Source organism: Desmodus rotundus, chromosome 8, assembly GCF_022682495.2.
Source record: "Desmodus rotundus isolate HL8 chromosome 8, HLdesRot8A.1, whole genome shotgun sequence".
Taxonomy (NCBI): Eukaryota; Metazoa; Chordata; class Mammalia; order Chiroptera; family Phyllostomidae; genus Desmodus; species Desmodus rotundus.
The window spans coordinates 98,385,210-98,405,849 of NC_071394.1; the positions used below are offsets into that span (position 1 = coordinate 98,385,210).

Consider the following 20,640-nt stretch of genomic DNA (forward strand, 5'->3'; position numbering starts at 1 on the left):
AACCTCGGAGCTGGGATTCTGATAGCACCAAGCCAGCAGTCAGTTCACCAGCACCTTTCTGCCTTCTCCCCACGCTGTTCTGGGAAAGCCAGCAGTGCCCGCTACAAATGGGAAGCTGCCACGCTGGCTTGCTGCAGACAACTGACCGGCCAGGCTGGCCACAGGAGGAACCTGAGCGTGGCTTGCTTTTTCTCCTGCTGGTGGCAATCTCCTTGTAGCATCTCAGGGTGCCTCCGGTGACACGGCAGGGCACGGTTCCTTCGACCCGGCAATCCCAGTCCCAGGACTCTTCCTCTCCAGTCCTACTGGCACGTGTGGCCAAAGCCAAGGGCCGCCGGCAGTGCTGTCTGTAAGAGCAAACACTGGCAGCCCCCCGCATGGCCGCGCACAGGGGCAGAGCAGGCAGACTCACACAGTGGAATGCTGAGCAGCCCGTGGACGCCGGGACAGCTCCCGGGGTCCTGATAAGGAACTCCGTCCTGGAGATACACAGGTGAACAAAGCCAGGTGAGGAACAGCACACAGGCATGCCCCCTATTGTGTGAAAGGGGCGGGTGTGCGCTGTGCTTGAACACACATGGATGGGTTTTGGCAGGACGTGCAACACGCTGGCTGTGTCACTGCCACTGGGGAGGAGAACCTGCTGGGGGTGGGGGGCTCACTTGGCATTAAATATACTTTTTCATTATTTGAATGTTTTCAGTGTGCACCTATCACCTTTATACAAATTATTTTAAACTCTAGAAAATGTTTGTAATGGGCCATGCAGACGTTCTAAGAATGGAATATGTCTCATCAATCACAGGTTGTCATAACTCAGCCTGACATGGGCTTGGGGCCAAAGCGACAGACATCCATCCTTTCCAAGGTTATCTCAAGTGTAGCCACAAAGGCCGGAAAGTGTGTGGGTCTATCTGAATCCATTTTTGAGGAGACCCAGTTCAAAGGACCCCCCACAGGTCTCTTCCCTGTCAGAGCCCCCCACCCCCAACCACCACTGCCGGCCTCAGCCACACAGCAGACAGGGATCTGTTGGGCCCTCCCCGGGTGCTCAGAACACCCCAGTGCCATGCCCCGGGGGGACCGCCATGGTGCACTGCCCCTCACAGGCGCCTCCTAGCCACGCCAGCCTGCTCCAAATCTGGCCACATCTCCCCCCCCACCACCACCCCGTTACTCCCCAGGGCTGTGGCAGCAGCTCCTGCTTTTCCTGCCTCTGCTTGCAGCCCCCAGCTGGCTCTCAGCAAGCTGTCAACACCCCCACCAGGCCATGCCCTCCTCTGCTCTCCTCTGCTCTCCACCCTCCCGTGGCTCCAAACTACCCAGTCAACAGGTCCCCCCAACTTGCCCCATTCCCTTTTGTCTCCCTGAACATGTCCAAATACTCTTATTATTTAGACCCAGACGCCTGCAAGGAGGTCGGTGCCTAGGAATGACCTCAGGACCCCGGGTATAAATGGGATGTGTCCAGGACAGGGGGTACGGACAGTGGGTAGTCCCATCTGGAACCTCATTCCCTTATGGTCCCCTTCACTTCCTCCTTTAGCCCTGCTGCCTTCTGGAATGTTCCCAGAATAGGCGGAGCATGCTCTTGGCCTCAAGATCTTTGAACCCCCACGCCCACTTCAGGTCTCTGTTCAAATACCACTTCACCAGGGCAGTCAGCCTTTCCTGGACACCCTGTGTGAAAAGCCCCCCTGGCCACTCTCCTTCCCCTGACCCGGCTCTACTTTCTATCACTTACCACTTTTCTATTAAAATTTTATTTGCGGTATCTGTTTAATGTCTATTCTACCACAACAACATCTGCACAGACACAGGACCCGTGTCTGGCTTCGTCCCTGCTGGATCCAGAACAGTGCCTGGCCCACAGTAAATGCTCAACAGACATTAGTTGCGTAAATCAATTACACCCATTTGGTTGATGCAGAAACTGAGGCCCAGATAGGTTCAGGAATTCATCTGAAATCACCCAGCTAAAAATCAACCCCAGGCCTGGTCTTTTTTTCTGATGCCACCCTGGGGACCTGCCCCCAGTGTGCGGGGTTCTATGCCGCCCTTCATGAGGGCCCCAGCATCCTGAACTCCCCTGATCTCTCAAACAGAGGGAGGAGAGACAGAGGTGAGCTGCATTCTTGTCCAAGAATAGTAATGATTCATTCCAGGGTGGGATCCAAAAAAGAATTGCCTGGACGTCTGTTTTGAGTCGGCCAGCCTGCTGCCGTCCAGCCGGCACTCGGAGATGTAAATACGTCCTCCAAGTGGGCCAAATCGTTTCCTTTTGACTGCCGGCCAGCCATTTATTGGCGATGGCTCTTCCCTGGAGACTGATGGAAGCAACAATTATAAAAGAGCCCGTCCGCCCTGAGCATGGGGCCACACGAGGCTTTCTCCCCCGCCTCCCCCTTCCCACAGCTGCAGGGGAAGATTGGCTGAGCAGGGCTTGTTTGCAAATATGACTCATTTCTTTGATTCTAATAAAGTCTAATGATACGTGCTGAGCTCCCAGAGGGCTCTGGAGGAACTGGGGAGGAAAGAGGGCACTGGCCAGACCTGGCCCGCCTGTCTCCCTCCAGGGCTAGGGGTGAGGCAGGACACTCAGGACAGAGGGGACCCGGAGCAGGGATGAGCAGGACCGAGGTGACTGCGGGAACAAGCTCTGCTTCCCCATTACACACCGACTCAGAGTTAAATTAAAAAGCCAGCATGTAATGATTGTCTTCGGAGGCCAGGTGGCTTTCCCAGGGATCTGGCAGAGGGCACCTCACTGGCCCCTGCTGAGCGTGGTGCTTTAATGTTGCAGATGGGGTGGGCACAGGGGATCCAGGCCACGAGAGACCCCGTGCGTAACCCCAGAGTGGGGTTACACACACGGCACAACGTTCCTTAGCCTGGACTCACAGCTAATGGAAGCACAGACACTGAAGGCAGCATCCAGTGGCTGCAGACAGAGCTCGGAACTTGGCTCCAGAGCACCCTCTGTAGAGACGCACTTCACCTCTCTGGTCCTCCGTGTCCTAACTAAGCCCCACGTGCAGGCCCTGCCTTACCTTCTTTACCACTCTAGCCAGGCTGTGGGGTGCTGGTACCACACTACCACTGAGGTTTGGACCGGTGAGGCGACTGCCCCGAGGACGTGCAGCTGGGACGTGTGGGAGTCAGGGCAGTGTCCCACGCTAAGGGAGGGGAGCACTACCCCCTGCTCTCTACTGTCTCCTCTCGTACAACTGGAGCAGGGCAGGGATGATCAGCGAGGCCCTTCTCTGTCCAGGGCCAGGAGGAAGTATCAGAACCCATGGTGCCTCACTGCTTGATTTCCAGGGAGCTCCTGAGCACCCAGCCGGAACCATTTGCCCGAGGAAAAGACAGCTCGGGTCTGCACATCAGGTACGGGTAAGAGAAGGGAAACCACGGCTATGACGGGGCTTTACCTCGAGGCGCAGGAACGCCAGCCTTTGACAGACCCACACTGCTCTGCAGCCCAACAGGGGAACCAGCCAGAGACACTTCAGTAACAACCCAGCAAGCCTTTTTCAATGGAAACCCCGGAGCCAGTCACTGTGGAGCTGGTGGCTATTTTCAGGGGAAGTCCTACAAGCTGAATCTCACCCCAAAGGGATCCCAAACCCACTGATGGCTAAGACCCCTGAGGTCCAGTATACAGTTGGTGCTTAATACACATCCCAGTTTTTCTCCCACCAGTGTTCCTTAAGCAATGTCCAGTAAACACAGATTCACTCATGTCACTCCCCTTCTTGTATACCTTCCACAGGTCCCCCTTCTAAAAATAAAAAGCAAAGCTCAAACTCAGCCTAATGTTCGAGGCCTCAGTCCTTCTCCCTGGCCCCACGTGTCCTATGCTCTGACCAAACCAATGACCTTCTGTTCCCCAAACAATCACGTGCTTTCAGGATGCATGGGATGTTCCTTCCACCCAGAATGCCCTTTCTCTCACCTTTTCAGCCTGGTGAGCTTCTACTTATCCCTCAAAGCCCAGCTTATATGGATGGCCATTTGCAGAAGGGAAAATGAGGCCAGAACAGGGTAGTGACTTGCTACTCCAGGCTACACCACCTAGTGGATGCAGATATGTAGTTAATACGAAGAATTAGCCCTGGCTGGTGTGGCTCAGTGGACTGAGTGACGGCTTGCGAACCAATGGGTTGCCGGTTCCATTTCCAGTCAGGGCACATGTCTGGGTTGTGGGCCAGGTCCCCAGTAGCGGATGTGTGAGAGGCAACCACACATTGATGTTTCTCTCCCTCTCTTTCTCCCTCCCTTCCTCTGTCTCTAAATAGAAATAAATAAAATCTTTTTTTAAAAAGAAGAATCGGCCATCAGTGAGCACTTAACTGTGCTGAAACACTTAAAATCCTCTCAGGCTGAGTGAGATCGGAGTATGGGAAAGGTCATGAGAGGGTTCCGAGCTGAGAAACGACATGTTTGGATTCATAGCTGACTGCAGACATGCTAAAGGCAGGCAGAGAGAAGGCCAGTGCTGGGTCTGGAGGGAATGATGAGGGTCCCGAGGTGAAGGGTGGAAGGCTGCAGTGTAAGTGGGGACGGTGGTCAGACTCTGGATATACTTTAAAGGGAGAGCCCAGAGGACCTGTGAATTGGAGTTTTCTCCACTATAAGGACACTAAATAAATAACAAGGGACCCTACTTATCACGCAGGTTCTCAGGCTGGCCACCCCTGGGAGGGCAGCGCTATGATCTCTCCAGGTACAGGTGAGGACACCAAGGTCCAGGAAGGCAAGGCACCTGGCCAGGCTAGAAGTGGCACAGCTAGGGTTTGAGCCCAGGCAGCTAATCCATGCCCGAGGCCAGGAGGCCCGAGCAGGCGCCCAAGTGGCGGGTTGAGTGCCAGTGTCCTGGGCGGACAGGCCCTGGGTGATTGGGCCGGGAACAGCAGAGAGCGGACAGTGCTGTGGGCTCAGGCCCGTTCAAGTGAGAAGAATAAAGTGCCACATTTCTTTGTCTGTAAACTCAGCTCTTCAGAGGGTGGGCAGCTGAGGGGGTGATGAATGTGCTTGCAATGCCCTCTCTGTCTGCAAGGGGAAAACGTGCACATAAAGGGCCCCGGGGACCTGGGGACACACGCTGAAAGGACTACATGTCATGACAGGACGTGCACCTTCTGAGTGAGGGCTCACTGACCTTGCCTATTACTTCCCAGCTCTGGCCTCAAAGCCTGCCGGGGGCCGACCAGCAGGCAACCACCTCCTCTTCGGTGGGCCTGTTCCTAGGCCAGGTTCTAAGAGGTGAGGAGACACCTTGGAAACAGCAAAGCCATACACAGGAGAGAGGGAGTATCATCTTGTGATGATTAGGGTCCACCTGCTTCCTTAGCGTTCCCAGCTCCAGGCTCTCCAGCTTCACGCAAGGCCTTATCTCAGTTACTTCCAGCAGGAGGGGCCGTATCCACGAAGAGCAAGAAAAGTGATGCACTAAATATATCTTTAACTGGCCTCCAAGGACTGCGTTAGAAGAACTTTCCCATATATCAGCTAAGAGGTACCCGAACTTCAAGCCCCTCCACACTCTCCCTTTCTGACGTTTGTCCTATGTGTATACTCCTATTGACACTAGTGTGGTAAACTGTAAAAGTGCCCATAATTCTCCACTCCTCTCATAAAGAGACAGAACCTATTTCTCCACCACTTGAATCTGAGTTAGTTGGCCTGAGTTACTTAGGCCAATAGGACATTAACAAAAATGATACAAGCAGAAGCTTAAAAACTGCTCTTGATTGGGACTTCCCCATCTATTGCTTTGGAAGGTCGAGCTGCCTCTGAATAAGTCTAGATTGCTGCTGGGTGATGAGACCACATGGACCCTGGCACCCCAGTCAATAATCCCCCGATCCCCAGAAGAGCTACCCTCATGCCCTATAGCTGACCTTCCCATGAGGGAACCCAGCAAAGACCAGAACAACTGCCCAGGCAAGCTCAGCCCAAACTGCCAATCAGCAGAACCTTGAGCCAAATAAATGGTTGTTGTTTAAAGCCACAGAGTTAGGGATGGTTGTTACACAGCAAAAGCTAACTGACACATAATTTCCAATCTATCTGTTTACCTTTTCACTTGAATAACTACTTCAGCTTCATATATGCATTTTTCTCTATGCCATAACAGTTTCGATGTGCTAACTATGTTTCTTCTAAAATACATTAAGAAAACTATATCATTTTCAGACAATATAAGTACATATACCTGCATTTGGGAAAAAATCTTCATAAAGATCCCATGGGTATTAGAACGATTCATTCCCCTCATTTCACAGTTAAAGAAACTGAGGCTTGGAAAGGGGCAGAGACTTGCTGAACATCAAACAGCCAGTAAAGTGGCAGAACCAGGACTCGATTCCAGGCCCATCTGAGACCAAAGGCTCGGATTTATCTCCAAATCTGTACCCACCTTCTCCCCGATCCCACATTGCTGGGGAGAAGACAAAGGAGTGGGCTGTCTTCTCCGCCCCCACCCAGACCCTCCCTCCTTCCTCAGGGAGCCCAGCCTTACTCCCAGAACTCAGTGACGGGGGAGGTGAAGTTGCTGGTGTTGAGAGTGCTCCACAGGCTCTTGTTCTTGCGCAAAGTGTCCTCCATGCAATGGGGCGTGTTCCAGGTGTGGTTGCAGTGCGCCCAGGGCAGCTCTGACTGGAAGGACTGGAACAGGTAGTATGTGGCCCAGGCCAGGATGATGATGTAGTATACATTCAGGAGGGACACGATCACAATGGAGGCGTAGCCGATGCCTGCGGGTATGGACAAGCAAGACAAGCATCAGGAGGAAAGCCGGGCCCACTATGTCCACGTGCTCAAATGGAAGGCTGTGGTACCCCCAGGGAACCTTCAACAGTGACCAGCAAATATCCATAAGGTGAACGGACGACTAGAGGGATGGATGGATGGGTGAAAAAAATAGATGGTTCGATTAATGGGATACTTGGATGAATAGAAGATCCTGCATGGAAATGGGATAGGCCAATGAATGGGTGGTCAGATGGACGAATGGGGAGAGAACTGGTTACATAGACCGACAGAGAGCTGAGTGGGTTTACGTTGGATTGACGGATGGGCATGTGATTTGTTGGATGGGTATATGGCTGGTGATTGGTGGGAAGGTTAGGTACATGAATAGATGGAGGAATGAGGAGATGGGTAGATGGATGGATGATGGATAGATGAATAGACGAACGGATGGACAATCTAAGTTGACTAGTTTAATGAAGAAAGATTTGATGGATGATAGATGGACAGGTTTGCATGGGTGACTGAACAGACACACACCCTCCCCTCCTTGCCAATTATAGTCATAACAGCATTATCTTGTGAATGCATGCTCGGTGCTAGACATAGGACTGAATGTTACAATAATAAAGGCACCATTCATTTGGGGCTTACTATGAAGACAAAGCACTTTTACATGACTATGTCATTTTGTCTGCACACTGAAGTAAGCATACTGTTTCCGTTTCACAGGGGAAGAAATGGAGGCACAAAGAGATTAAGTGGTTTTCCCAAAGTCACAAGAATTAGCAAGAGAAGGAAGAGGGACTCGAACCCAGACAGCAAGACCCCTGAATCCAAATGCTTGTTTTCTGCACTACACTGCTAAGCAGCTGCTAGCTTCTCTACCCTTCAACAACTCAGAGAGCTGGGGCCAGCTGATATGTGCTGAGTAGTCACTGTGAGCAGCATCACGCGTATCAGGTATGGGCTGCTACCTTCTGGCGGGCACAGTGCCAAGTGACCTGCATGAGGCTACAAGGTGCCTGGCAAACAGCAAGTACTCAATAGAAATTGGCAGAACCAATGAACACCCGGCCCCAGACCTTTGTCCCATACTCACCAGAGAACAAGGGGCAGATCTTTTCCCAGCAGGTGATGCCCCCTTCAGAGGTGTACTGGCCTATGATTACCTCCAGGAAAAACACAGGCAGGCCGCCCCCAAACAGGAAAATAAAATACGGTATGAGGAAGGCACCTGCGGAGAGAGCAGAGCAGGATGAGGGTCAGGCTGCGTCTGTCACGAAAGCCGAGGCCACAGGTCCCAAGCCCTCCCAGCCAATGGAACCAGAGAGTATGTGTGAGGGATGTGAGGGGTGAAGGCCAAATTCCTGGACTTGGTTGAACATTCTCCAGGCCCTGCCCACCTGTCCAGCGGGCATCACCGTTCCAGCGCGCCCTTTCACCTTCTTCAGGTCGACCAGGCGCTTTAAGCCTCGGAGCCTCTGGTTAAGCTGTGCTGACTGCCTGCCCGTCTTCCCCACATTGTCCATCTGAATAAGAGCTGTTCAGCCCTTAGGACCCATCTCAAATATGACCACCTCGTGGAAGCCTTCACCTACCTGTCCCCAGGCCTGCCCAGAGCAGGAAGCTGAGGCGAACTAGCTAGGAAGGGTGCGGTGATGAGAAGCAAGAGGTGGGCACCTCCGGCTGGGGGTGGGAGCCCGGGGACGAGTGAGGGGCAGAGAGTTGGGGCGAGGGTTCCTACCTGGTGTCCACTAATGGCTTCAGCGGGTCCGTAAACCCTTTGAAACTGTGGGCAACTTGGGTCTATGTGTATGCGCTTTGCTCTGGGGAGCGTCTAGAACACTCATCAGAGTCCCAAAGGCGCCTGAGACCTACAAAAGGTTAAGAAACCAGACTCTAAGGCAGAATTTCCCGAAAGGCAGTTCTCCTAAGGCAGGCTGTATGCGGCATGCCCATCTCTGCTGACCGGTCAGCCCTCAGTCATGGGCAGCTCTCCCTACCCAGTTCTCCTCGGGCCCCTCCTACTGCGCAGCAACAGAGTCCCAGCACGCGCTGCCCGGCTGAGCGCCGCCAGCGGGACAGGTTCTAGCTCACAGCCTTTGGGTTAAAACAAACACAAAAAACAAAAAACCCAAACCAACCAACCAACCAAGACCTCAATATTTTAAAAATATTTTCCATGAGCGAAGGTGGTGAAAAGCTACAAACTTCCAGTTATACCTAAGTTCTGGGGACGGAATGTACAGCATGGTGACTATAGTTAATAATACTGTATTACACTTAGAGCTGCTAAGGGAGGAATTTCAAACGTTCTCAAGACAAGAGAAAAAATTGTGTGACTCTGAGGTGAGTCATGCTAACTAAACTTATTGGAGTGATTACTTCACAATATGTATACCTGTCAATCATTACATTGTTCCCCTGAAACTAATACGAGATTACACATTAATTATATCTCAGTAAAACTGGAAAAGAAATGTTAATTGAAACAGGAAAACAAAAAATCTCGTCACTGTATCTTTTTTTCCCGGATACCTTTCCATTATGGCAAATGACACTGGTTTTCCATTTTTGAGGGGAAGCGAAGCTCGCATTTGAACTACATTTGGTTTAAATTAGAGAAGCCAAAGCAAACGTTGGGAAAGATACAAAGTAAGGAGGAGTCAGGACGCACACAGATAAAACTTATGAAGGGAGTGTGAGTGCCGGAGGTTTGGGGGGCATGGGTCTCATCACCCCTATTCGGAGATGGCAAACTGAAGGATCAGAGAGTGTAAGGGATCCAGGTAACACAGGAAGACCCTGACAGAACATCACCTGATTTCCAGGTAGGCTCCTCTCCTGCCGCTCAGGCAGGGTGGGGCTGGGCAAGGGTGCAGCGGGCTGACTGAGGGAGGTCGAGGTGGGGACTAGGGAAAGCAGGGCACAAGACGCCACCCTCTCCCTGTCCCCACCCCCCTCTCTGCCCAGCCTAGACTCACCTCCACCATTTTTGTAGCAGAGGTACGGGAAACGCCAGACGTTGCCCAAGCCGACGAAGCCGCCAGCCACAGACAGCAAAAAGTCGATCTTGCTGGACCACTTCTCCCTCTGTGGGGGCTTCCCCTCAGCCTCATCCTCCGGCCGTGTGCCAGGGCTCTTCCCTGGGGATGGCTTCAGGATGTCCTTGTGAAAGTCTTTCAGACACTGCAGCTTCTCCTTGGTGGCCATCTCCTCCTCGCTTTCTGTGGGGACAAAACAGAACCCAACACGTCGTTGATAAGGAACAGCCTGTGTGTCTTCAACACAGCTTCTCCCTTCTCACCCACGGGCTGCCTCTGACCTCCCCAGGCCTGTGGCAGGGAGCCGACCATCCCCTTATCTGTCACTGATCTGACGACATCCCGAGTGACTCTCACCCCCTGTAGGCAACTGGACACCTGACAACTCAGAAATCGACAGATTCCATTCCTTGGGCAACTGCTGAAGAGAAGCAGCGCGAGCCCATGTTCATCATCCTCGAATGTCACACCTGGTCCCGCATCCGAGGGCACGTCCGCACGCAGCCACCCCTGCCCCGAAATCGTCACAGCAAAATACAACACATCGCAAACAGTTCTAAGGCACATCTGCCTGAATTTTCTGGAAATGAATACATACGATTTCCAAATTTCGATCTGCATAGAAAATGACAGCCCCCATTTCACCCATGACGCAGCACGGCGCCTGACCCTGTTTCAAGAACAGACAAACGTAAAACGAATGAGGAATGGGGTTTCAGGCTGGAATGGAAACCACCTGAAAGTGGGTTTCCATCAAAGTATGGAAAAATGCATGTTTGTGAAATATATTTGCAATTCTCTAACCAGTCTCATCTCCGCAGCATAAAAAATAAGGGATTTGCACTGGTGAGGATTACGTAAGAAAGCCAGTCAATCTCCCTTGTCCACCCCTCTCCATGGATTCTCTGGCTTGCTCTGACCCTTGTACCCTCCAGGCTGCCTGCCCTCTGACTCCCTGTCGGGTTCGGCAATGGAAGACCCCCCAAAGAGGTCAAATCCCTAAGCCTCCAGGAGCTGTTTGTGGTCACTCTCAGCCCACTCCTGCTTGGACCCCATTCGAGAGGACATCTGCCACCAAGCCAGGGCAGAGCCCCTTCTTTCGGTACATCCTCAGGTCCCCAACTCCTCACTTCCCTGGGAGCTCGGCCTTGAGGGCGAGAGCACCAGGAGTCCCAGCCCAGAGGGACAGGGCGTCTTCAGCGGTGTACCCCTACCAGGCAGAGGGCCGCAGAAAACAGATGCGCTGGGGGACCAGAACTCGTGGGCCTACCCACCCCTCTCTGAGCCTGTCTCTCCACCTGCACAATGGAAAGGATGATGGCAAAGGTGACTGACTCATAGCCAAGCAGCCTGGGACACAACTGGTCTTTACGATCCAAATTGGCGGCCACCACTGAAAATACCAGACTCAGAGCAAAGTTAAGATTTCTAGGTTCTCTTGAAAAACTGGAAGGTCGGACCGTGTGTAGCTCACACTCCCTTTGGCAACCACCAGCTGGACCCGATGCGGTCCCGTCACATGGGCAGGCCCGGGCCAGCTCACCGCCCAGCTCACGGGACACCTTAGGTGAGCACCCGAGTCTGTCCTGTCAAACTGCTGGGCACTCCGGGAGAAGGTGCTGATTCACGTCCTTGCTCCCTTGCTGTCTCCTCCTTGGCTACCGTAGCGCCTCCATGGGGACAAGGACCTATCTCGTCCACTGCTATTTGCCCAGAGCCTGGTGCACAGTAGGTCATCAAGCAAGAATTATTGGGTAGATGGTTTCCCAGAGTGGGATCTGTGAGCAGCTGGTGCTGTGCGTGAACCCCAACTCGGCCACTCTGCAACCACAGGACTCGGCGAGCCCTGGGCCTCAGCCTTGCTTTCCACACTGCCTGGCCCAGAAGGCGGTCCCAGGCAGAGCCAGGCGGGGGCTGCCCGAGGGCCTGGGGTGTGGAGAGGGGATGTGTTGGCCTGGCCCCAGCAGCCAGGCCCACAGGGGCCGTGCCCGGAGGAGCAGAGGCACAAAAGCACAACAGAACCCCTGTTTCCCCCACGCCTCCTTCCTCTCCCTGGCTCAGGGTGGGGGACCCCAATTGTTTTGCTATCTGGTGGAGAGCAGACCAAGAAAAGGCTTCCTGGAGCCACCGGGCGGCTCGCTGAGCCCTTCCTCTGTCTCCCAGAGCGCAGACTGGTGGCGGCATCCGCATGGCCTTTCTTTGCCCTGCTCCCTCGGGGCGACATGGGGGTTCGGCCAGGCGTATGGCTACTGTAAAAATAGCCGAGCAGCCAGCATTGTTCCAGTGTTAATGTGTGCAGCCCCCGATGGTTATCTGAGTAATCCATTGTGGGCTGGCTGGATGGGAGCATAATTGGAGGATGTGGGACTCAACTCCCTCCTAGTGAAGATGTTTTTCAGGGAATGACCCCTGAGCCTCTGAGGAAGGTTGGTTCCGCCCTGTTGGGCTCTCCTTGGATCTCAGAGCTGGAAGGCACTTCACAAGGTCAGCCAGATGAGAGGGAGGTGGCCGGCTTCTGCTCACATAGGCAGCTGAGACTGGCAAAATTCGTCCCCACTAGGAGCTGGGGTCTGCTTCCCTGTGGCTACCCTGAGAGTCCTGTCTCTGTCCTCTGGTCCCCGACACCCACTTGCCACACTGGCACTCAGAGAACCCTCTAGAAATATGGGGGAAGTCGGGGAGCAAAAAGTCCTCTGAGACCTCCTCTGTTCCAGGCTGATTTCCTACAAAGTAAGGTCTCCAGCCCCACTCACCACACTCAGGGACACATCTTTCCCATCCCTGCAGCCAAGCCCTGGTGGAAATAGGGCCTGAATGGGGCAGAGCCGGGGCCCGCCAGTGCCTGGTGTGGGAGGGCTTCCCCTATCCCCACTGCCAGGGAGCATCTAGAGATGCTGCACTCACAGGCCCTGCCTCTGGTTCCCTCAGGCCAAACCATCCTCCACGGCCACCCCCAATGCTCTCTCATGCAGGATGAGGCCACACCCAGGTGCAGACACCCCAACTCCCTGGCCAGCCCTGTGCCTATAGAAGCCCACAGCAGCAAGACGGTGGATTCAGCTTCATGTATTCTTGGCATCCACCCACTTCTCTCCATTGCCATGGTAACCACCTCACTCCAGCCCCAGTAGTCCTGGAAGAGCATGGGAGGCAGCCTCCTCACAGGCCTGCCTGCTGACACTCTGCCCACCCCCTCCCATCTCTTCCCAACATGGCAGCTAAAGGCAACTTACAGAGTACACTCAGAACGTAAGGTCCGCCCACCCAACCCTCCAACCTCTCTGAGAAGAAAGCCCCAGCTACTCCCCACAGCCCACTGGGGCCCCTTCTCCTTGGGACACCAGCCCCACAGAACTGCTGTAGTCCATCCCCTCCTCAGGTTCAGACTTGCTGCACGATGCTCCAGGCCCTCTAGTGACAGCCTGGCCCTGCAGGCATCAAAGCTCGAACCCTGGCCTCGATGCTGACAGCCACTTCGTGGCTGGGTGACCTCAGGCAAATTATTCAGCCTCTCTGGTCTCCAGTGTCCTCATCTATAAAGTGGGAACAATTGCATCCACCTCACGGGGATGTGGTGAGGACTGATGACAGAGGTGTATAGAAAGTGCTTAGGACACTAGTTGGCATGTGGCACGTACTCCCTAAATAGTAGCTGCTAGTATTACTGTTGTTATTACTGCTATAATTATTATCGGGTCCAACCTGACCTTGGGGTCAGTCCTACTCAGGGGGAAATCAGCAAGGCCCAGAGAGCCAAGGGACACTCCCAAGGTCATGAAACTGGTTGTGACAGTGACTGTGATGTGCCCGAATTCTTGGCTCTGCTTCTGCTGTCCCTCTGCCAGCCCAGCCTGATCGCAGGCGACACTTGATGAGGCCCACTAATTCTCCATCACACCCAGCAGCCCACCCCATGATCCAGAGCTTAGGAACGAGCTCCCTCCACAGGCGTCCCAGCAGGCACTGCCTCGCTGCCTGCCCCGAGAGCTGTTTTCATTGGCGCCAGGCCCAGGGCTATTTTCTAGCGAAGGTGATACATAATTCCCCATTTTAAGAGCTTCCTCTTTGATTATTACAGCTACAGGCGATTAGACCGGCTCTGATACAGAGGCTCCAAGATGAAGGCTCCCTCCCGGCCCAGCCGCAGCTCTCCCGGTCTCTGCTCCAGGCTGAGGCCAGAGCCAGCCATGCCCTTAGGACGCCGTGAAGATGACCTGGTCAGCTCTGGCACCCACTCAGACAGGTTCGGCCTGGCGGCAGCGACGCCATGGGTTTAAGAGGTTCCTTTGCTCCCCTGATTGAAAACTACCAGTACTTACTCTGTGCCGAGCTGTCTGGAAACAGTTTTCTATTCACTCTTCAAAGACCCTTATTGTGGAGGGGCTTTTAGTTGCACAGATAGAGGAGTTGAGGTTCGAGCAGGAAAGGGGACTGGAGCCAGAATTCCCACCTCGGTCTGCTCAAGGCCCAAGGCATTGGAGCACAGCTGAGAGAGGAGGAGGCCTCTGCACTATTTGCAGATGGGGACACTGAGGCCAGAGGGGGAAAGGACTACAGGGGTACACAGAGAGGGTGCAGCAGTGCAAAGTGAGGACCGCTCGTCCTGCCTGCCTCTGGTGCCCTCCCACCCACTCTGGCCCCAGGTGCCCGCGGGCCAGCCAGCTGGGCCTTAGGTTGAGTTGCAGGTGCTGCTTGGCTGTCTCCCCCAGCATCTGCCACCTCAGGCCAGGGATGTGGGGAAACCAAGCCCCTCCCTCTTTTTCTAGGAGAAGCTGCCCAGCTGCTGGGGCGTTCCCTGCCTCAGCCTCCCCTGCAGAACCTGACCCTTCCCCAGTAAACAACTTCCCACGCGGCTATATGGTAGCGAACAATGACCTAAGTCTCTCATTGTCACTGACAACCTCTCAGGGGCTTCCGCCATGTTTTTAAATGAGAGGACAGGGACTTTTTCTGTTTCCTCTTTGGAGTACTCCCCCCACTCCAAAAGGGCCAACCCAGACAGACTCTACGATTGGTTGGACAGCTGCCGTGTCTCCGCAAACCTCGGGGGGCAGGGAAGCGGCTCCCAGCGTCCCAGAACTAGGGAGGAGGAGACCTGGATGACAGACCCATTTTACAAGTGGGGACACCCGAGGTCTGAGTGGCCCCCGCCTGCTGGGCTGGCTGTAGAGTGAAGCACACTGCTGGTCCCCTTGTCTGCCCTCCTGTCCAGTCCCCCATCCATTCCAGAGCCAGGGTTCCGGGCTCACTGAGGTCATCACTATGCTTTGTGACCCGGAGCCAGTGACAACCTTCTCTGCGCCTCAGTTTCCTCCTTGGTTAAAAAAACGGGGTGAAAATAAAACTCGCCTCACAAGGATGAAGTAGGATGATGCCAATAAAATTTTCAGCATAGAGCCTGGTACATACTAAGTGATTAATAAATACTGGATATTGTATTTTACTACACTATGTGGCAGACATTTTATCCTGAGTGTTTAACAAAAAAGAAGGAAAGCAGGCTGCATTTATTGGGCACCAACAGCATACACACTTATTCTGTACTGTGCTAAGGTGTTGCCAGCATTTTCTTAGCCCCTCGGTGTTGTTGACGTCTCTGTTTTGATGACAAGGCGCAGAAAGATGAAGTCATTTGCCCAGGGTCACACAACAAGTAAAAGGCCACCGGAGCTTCAAATGCCTCCCAGGCCTGTTTTGACCTCTCAATTCTATGTTCTCAATCACTTGGCTGCTTGGGATCACTTACTTCCGCAAAGTCACAAAGTCAGATCAGGTCTGGCGCTGGGCTGGCAAATTAGGGAAGTAGGGACGGACAAACAGGGAAGTGAGGGACCACATGACAGAGATGGGGCAGGGCCTGGGGGGCCTGGAGAGCAGTCCGTGCCAGGGCCCCAGGAATGAGCTGGGTGGGCCAATGACACCCCCGGGGACTAGGGCAGACGGACGGCGCTGTGGACCGGGGGCTTTCTCTAGCACACAGAGAGCCTCCCAGAGTTCTCTGCTGGGTTCGAAGGGCTCTTGTGAGCGCCATCTCCACAGACTGCAGGCTTGGGGTAGGCTCGGTGAGGGGGACGCCTGGGGTCAATCTGTAATGTCTGCCACACGCCATCCTGGCCCAGGAAACGTGTACGGATTGAGCACCCTCCCCCTTCAAAAGTGCACTGTGTTAAGAGCACAGTTTCACCCTCCACCTAGGGTACCTAATTTTGAAAGGGAGAAATTAATCAAAGGAAGTTCTTTTTTCTTATAAAGGTACATCTATTAAGATTTAATCATTTGATTGAGTCATGTGGACTGTATCCTTCTATCTTGTTTATTCTTTTTCTAAGTTTGCTTATTATTATTGTTGTTGTTATTTGTTTGACAGTAAAAGCAAATAGCTGTGCTCTCAGCAAAACCAAGCACATTTTTAAAAAATCACATAAATTTGCTAACAACATTTCAAAGGTAATGCTGTTATCTATTCTTAACTCAGGCTAACTCAGGTGTGACAAGCTCAAGGGCCTCAAAGCTCAAAGGCCTCTGGGGGCCTGGCCGGTGGGGACAGGAGCACAGTGGGAAGGCCACAGGGAGGAGCAGGGACTGGGGCAAAGAGAGCCCAGGTTCCAACCACAGGCACCTCTTCCCAGCTCCAGAGACCGGGATTGGGCCCACTGGGGCCAGCTCCCCCAATTTCTCAAGAGAGGTTGAAATCCGAGCTGCGTGGGCATACACATTGTCCAATTTCTAGAACACTGTGTGGGCCAAACGCAAACAGTTTGCCCTCTTTGGTCGCACCATTGCCCCAGGTCACTCAAGGTGGCCACAGCAAAGGACATGTGACCAGCCCAGCCTCACAGGCCTGATGGCCCACCCCAGTGAGGTCATCCAGGAAGCCTGGCATTGTTTTGCCCGGAACAAAGCCTAAACAATGAGCGGCAATATTCTGGTCCTAGTGAAAGTGAATTGTTTGGGGAACTGTTTTCAGCGTGCCATCTCTGGGGACTGGGCCTGTTACCCACCTGGGTTCAGCGGCTGTGGGCAAGGTTCTCCCTTCTCCTAATCTAACTGCAACCTCCCGCCCCACAAAAGTTCAGGTCTACCCTCAGAGACCCCCACCTCCACTGAGAGCACCCGCCTGGCTCAGCTCAGCCTTCAACCTCCAGGAGCATTTACTTCTCCCGAAGCCTCCCAGGGAGGATCTGGCCCGGGTCCCACGGCCACAAGGCGGGAGACCAGGAACTGCACCCAAACCCTGGGCCAGGTGACCTCTACACAGGAACCCACCAGAGCAGGCTGTACTTCTCGTCTGTGGTTTGCAAAGGGAAAACGGGGGAAGGTAGGCAAATTTTGAAAGAACGGACCTCTGGTACAACCCTGGTGGGGAGCAGGGCAGGAGGCGGGCCTGATGCACAGCCACCTTGCCCTGCTCCCCTCCTAAGACTATTTGCAGGTTAAAGGTCTGGGTCCCAATTTCTTATCTCCCTGGAGATGGCAGGCTTTGCTCCAAGGCCCGGAGACCACAGGCGGGCAGCAAAGATCAAACAAAGAGGAGGACGTGCAAACTGGAGGGTTGCGGGGAGGGGGCAGAAGGCTGCAGAAGGCTCCCCTGTGGCAGGGCTGGGCCTGGGGAAGGGTAGAGGGGCCAGGGGAGGATGACTGGGTGCCAGGTGAAGGCAAGCTGGGCACACATCATGCCCAAAACAGAGGTGCCCCAGGCACCAGCCGAGCAGGCCATGGACTCAGGAAAGGGCAGTGGGTTAGGAGTCAGAGAGCTCTAGTTTGGTTCCGGTGGGTCACACAGGGCAGCTACTTCCCCTTTGCATCTTGGATGTCCAGGGAGAAAGCAGAGCAAAGGTGGCTTTAGCAAGCAGTGAAATCTGGATAAACATTCACTGACAACCTACCCTCGATGCCAAGGCACGGCTCCAGGAACTGGGGGCATGGGTGTGGGCCCCGAGGAGCTGACATTCCAGAAGGGAGACAGACACCAAACACATACACAAGTTCCTAGTTACACCCGGGCCCAGCACAGAAGACAACCAAGCAGGATGAGGTCAGGGGGCACAGGGAGTCAGAGAAGCCCCTCTGGGGACTGGCTGTAGGCCGGCCCCACACTGAGTCCTTTCAGTCACCAACTCATTTATTCCTCTTAGAAGCCTGGAAGAAAGAATGAGGCCCAGGGAGGTGAGGCCGCTTGTCCAAACTCACACCACTGGGAGCTCTGCACGGCAAACATCTGGGGGAATGGTGTTCTCAGAGCAGGGAGCAGCGTGTGCAAAGAGGGCCGCACTGGGCAAGGTGAAGTAACAGAGGAGGCCAGTGTAGGAACCGAGAAAAAGGGGGGACAGGGCACGGGGTGACCTGGAGAGGACATGAGACCTGGAGGCCAGGGTTAGAATCTAGGTTTATCCAGAAGGTAGTGGGAGTCCCTGAGAGCTTCCTTCTGCCCCACTGAAGGCTCAGCACATTCAGCTAAAAGCCCCACGCTTGTCCCTGACCACCTAGCCAACCCATCCCTCCCACTCTGGGAAATTTGAGGGCCCATAGCGGGCTTTTTCCTGTAAGCAATTGTCAGTGGGGACTTTCTAGTGGTGACCTGTAGAACCTAAGTCCTTAGCCCAAACACCCCAAAGCCACCCAGCTTCCTCCTCATGAGCCAAGTCCCTCGGGATGGGCTGAAGGCGGCGCTGGAAAGAGGAACCAGCCACGGATGGGTGGCGGAAGGCTTCCCCTGGGCCCAGTGACGCAGAGAAGAAAATGTTCTCGTGCATCAAATCCAAATCCCTCATCCCTCCACGGGTGAGGCCCGGAGTTTGGAAAGACAGGGTCAGCCTTTGATGCTATTCGATCTCAGACAAGTCAATCCCCTGCCCTGAGCAGGCCCTTCCTTACTCACCGGGAGCTGGTCAGGAGGACAAGCTGTCCCGCGCTGACTGTGCACCGACTGCACGGCAGGCCCAGGCCCACTGCTGGGGGCACAGGCTCACCGTCATGCCCTCACAGTGCTAACGCCCAGGGACGGGGAAGGGCTCACTCGTCTAAGTAACAAAGTTTTCCACAAGTTCATCAGGACGGGAGCCCACGACTGAGTGAAGGGGGAATGAAAGAGGCTTCAAGGAGGAAGTCTCATGGTACGTGCTGGCTGAGCCCGCCAGCCCGGCTCGGCCCCGCACTCCGCGGGAAGCAGCGGGTGCAGGCACGCTCGGCCTCTCCGAACCAGTCTGCAGGGGCTCGAACCCCAAATGCCACTTAGTAGATCTCCAACATACGCCACGCGCCACCCTAACTGAAGCTAAGCTACAGGAGAGAATTAGGGAAACGGAGGAGGGCCGCCATGATGTCGACTGGGTGCTCAGGGGCCTGTTTTCAGGCACCGGGCGGTGAGTCAGCAGGCCACAGCCTCCAGGCACTGACTCACCGCCCACAAGCCTGTCACTCTGCTGGCTGTCAGCTTCCCCACCACCCCAGGCCTCAGCCGGGCTTTGCCGGAAGTGGGGGTGGGGTGAAGTCAATCAGGATCCTGAAGCAGGCTCTAGGGCACCCAGAATTATTTCTGGAGGCCGCAAAAAGAGACATGAGAAAAAAGCTTAGTTTTTATTTCCTCAAACTTCCCCTTTTAAGCCACCCTAAAGCCACCCTCCTCTCACTGGCTGTGAAAAGCAAATAAAGAGCCCTGGCCGTGCAGCTCAAGTTGGTTGGAACGTTATCCCGTACAACCAAAAAGTTGCGGGTTCAGTTCCCGGTCAGAGCACACAACGGGTTGCAGGTTTGTGCCCGGTTGGGGTGCATGCGGGAGGCAACTAACGGCTGTCACTCCCATCATCGTTTCTCTCTCTCTCAAAACAATAAAAATATATCAAGTGAGGATTTTTTTTTAAAGTGCACAAAGAGCAGCCCCTCTCTCAGTATATAGAAACTGGAGACAGGCCCTGGGTGACAAGGCCAGCTAATGGCACACCTATAGCACAATGCCACTCAGAGCTCAGCCACTCCCAACCAACTCTGTCACCAGAGCTCTGTGGGAAGTCACAGCTCCGTGGAAACCAGCCCGGGCGCTCTGCTCTAGGGCCTTGGGCAAGTCGCCTCTCCCATCTCAGCGCTACCCTCCCTGAGGTGGGCGTAGCATCTTGTCTACAGTGACTGAAAACTCCTGGCTCAGTAAATGTTTGCAAAAAAGCTCCGTTTCATTGTTCCTCTTTTACACACGTTTCTACTCAAATGAAGAAAGACCTTCGTCTTCCTTCCGAGTTCTACCCTTACCTCACCCTAACTTAGAAATTTAGTGCAAGGGGAGTTGGGTGCCTGCAGAATGAAACAGCCTGGGATTTAGCAAGACAGAGCGGGTGATCAACTAGCAATGTCTGCTGTCCTTGCCCCCGTATCAGAGGGAAGGACCGGTAGGTAGTCTGAACTTATCTGGAAGTCAAGCTTCAGGTGTCTTCCACCCTCCGGAGCCCACCCAGGATCCCCAGGGACTACTAAAGCACAGCTTAGCTCATGCTGTTTCCAACTAACTCACAGGCAACAAATGTCCCAGGACGAAGGGCTCCCAGTGCCATGCCACACTCCCCAGTCCATAACGTTGTTATCCGTTTGTTTGCTCCTCTGTTGCCTACGGCCTGCTTCCCGACAGCGCCTGGCACTGTGGATATTTGTCAGGCAGATTTAGGGCTCAGGATTCTGGAGTCACTCAACGTAGGAGTAAGTATCTACCTCATAGCTGAGCGCGCTCCTCGATCAGGGCGAAAGAGCAGTGGCAGGGAGGTCGACAGAGGAAGGGTGGGCCTGGCCAACTCTGCTGGAAAGAGGTGTGTTCCCAGCACCTGAGCACATAGTTCCCCCCAAGGGGTACGAAAGT

The 20,640-nt window shown here is 54.1% G+C and overlaps 1 protein-coding gene across 3 annotated transcripts in view; it reads right to left on the reverse strand.

The window, feature by feature from the left end:
• SLC6A6 (solute carrier family 6 member 6) overlaps positions 1–20,640 on the reverse strand; it is a 79,327-nt gene that overhangs the window by 30,340 nt on the left and 28,347 nt on the right. For 2 of the 3 annotated variants that reach the window (XM_053929273.1, XM_024556416.2), the window contains 3 exons: positions 9,741–9,983; positions 7,856–7,990; positions 6,524–6,758 (listed from right to left, as the gene is read on the reverse strand). In XM_053929273.1, the coding sequence (XP_053785248.1) occupies positions 6,524–6,758; positions 7,856–7,990; positions 9,741–9,969 (599 nt within the window). In that variant the 5' untranslated portion in view covers positions 9,970–9,983. Of the gene's footprint in view, positions 1–6,523; positions 6,759–7,855; positions 7,991–9,740; positions 9,984–18,678; positions 19,103–20,640 lie in introns of those variants that run through there. The other variant, XM_045192413.3, reaches the window with a different exon arrangement.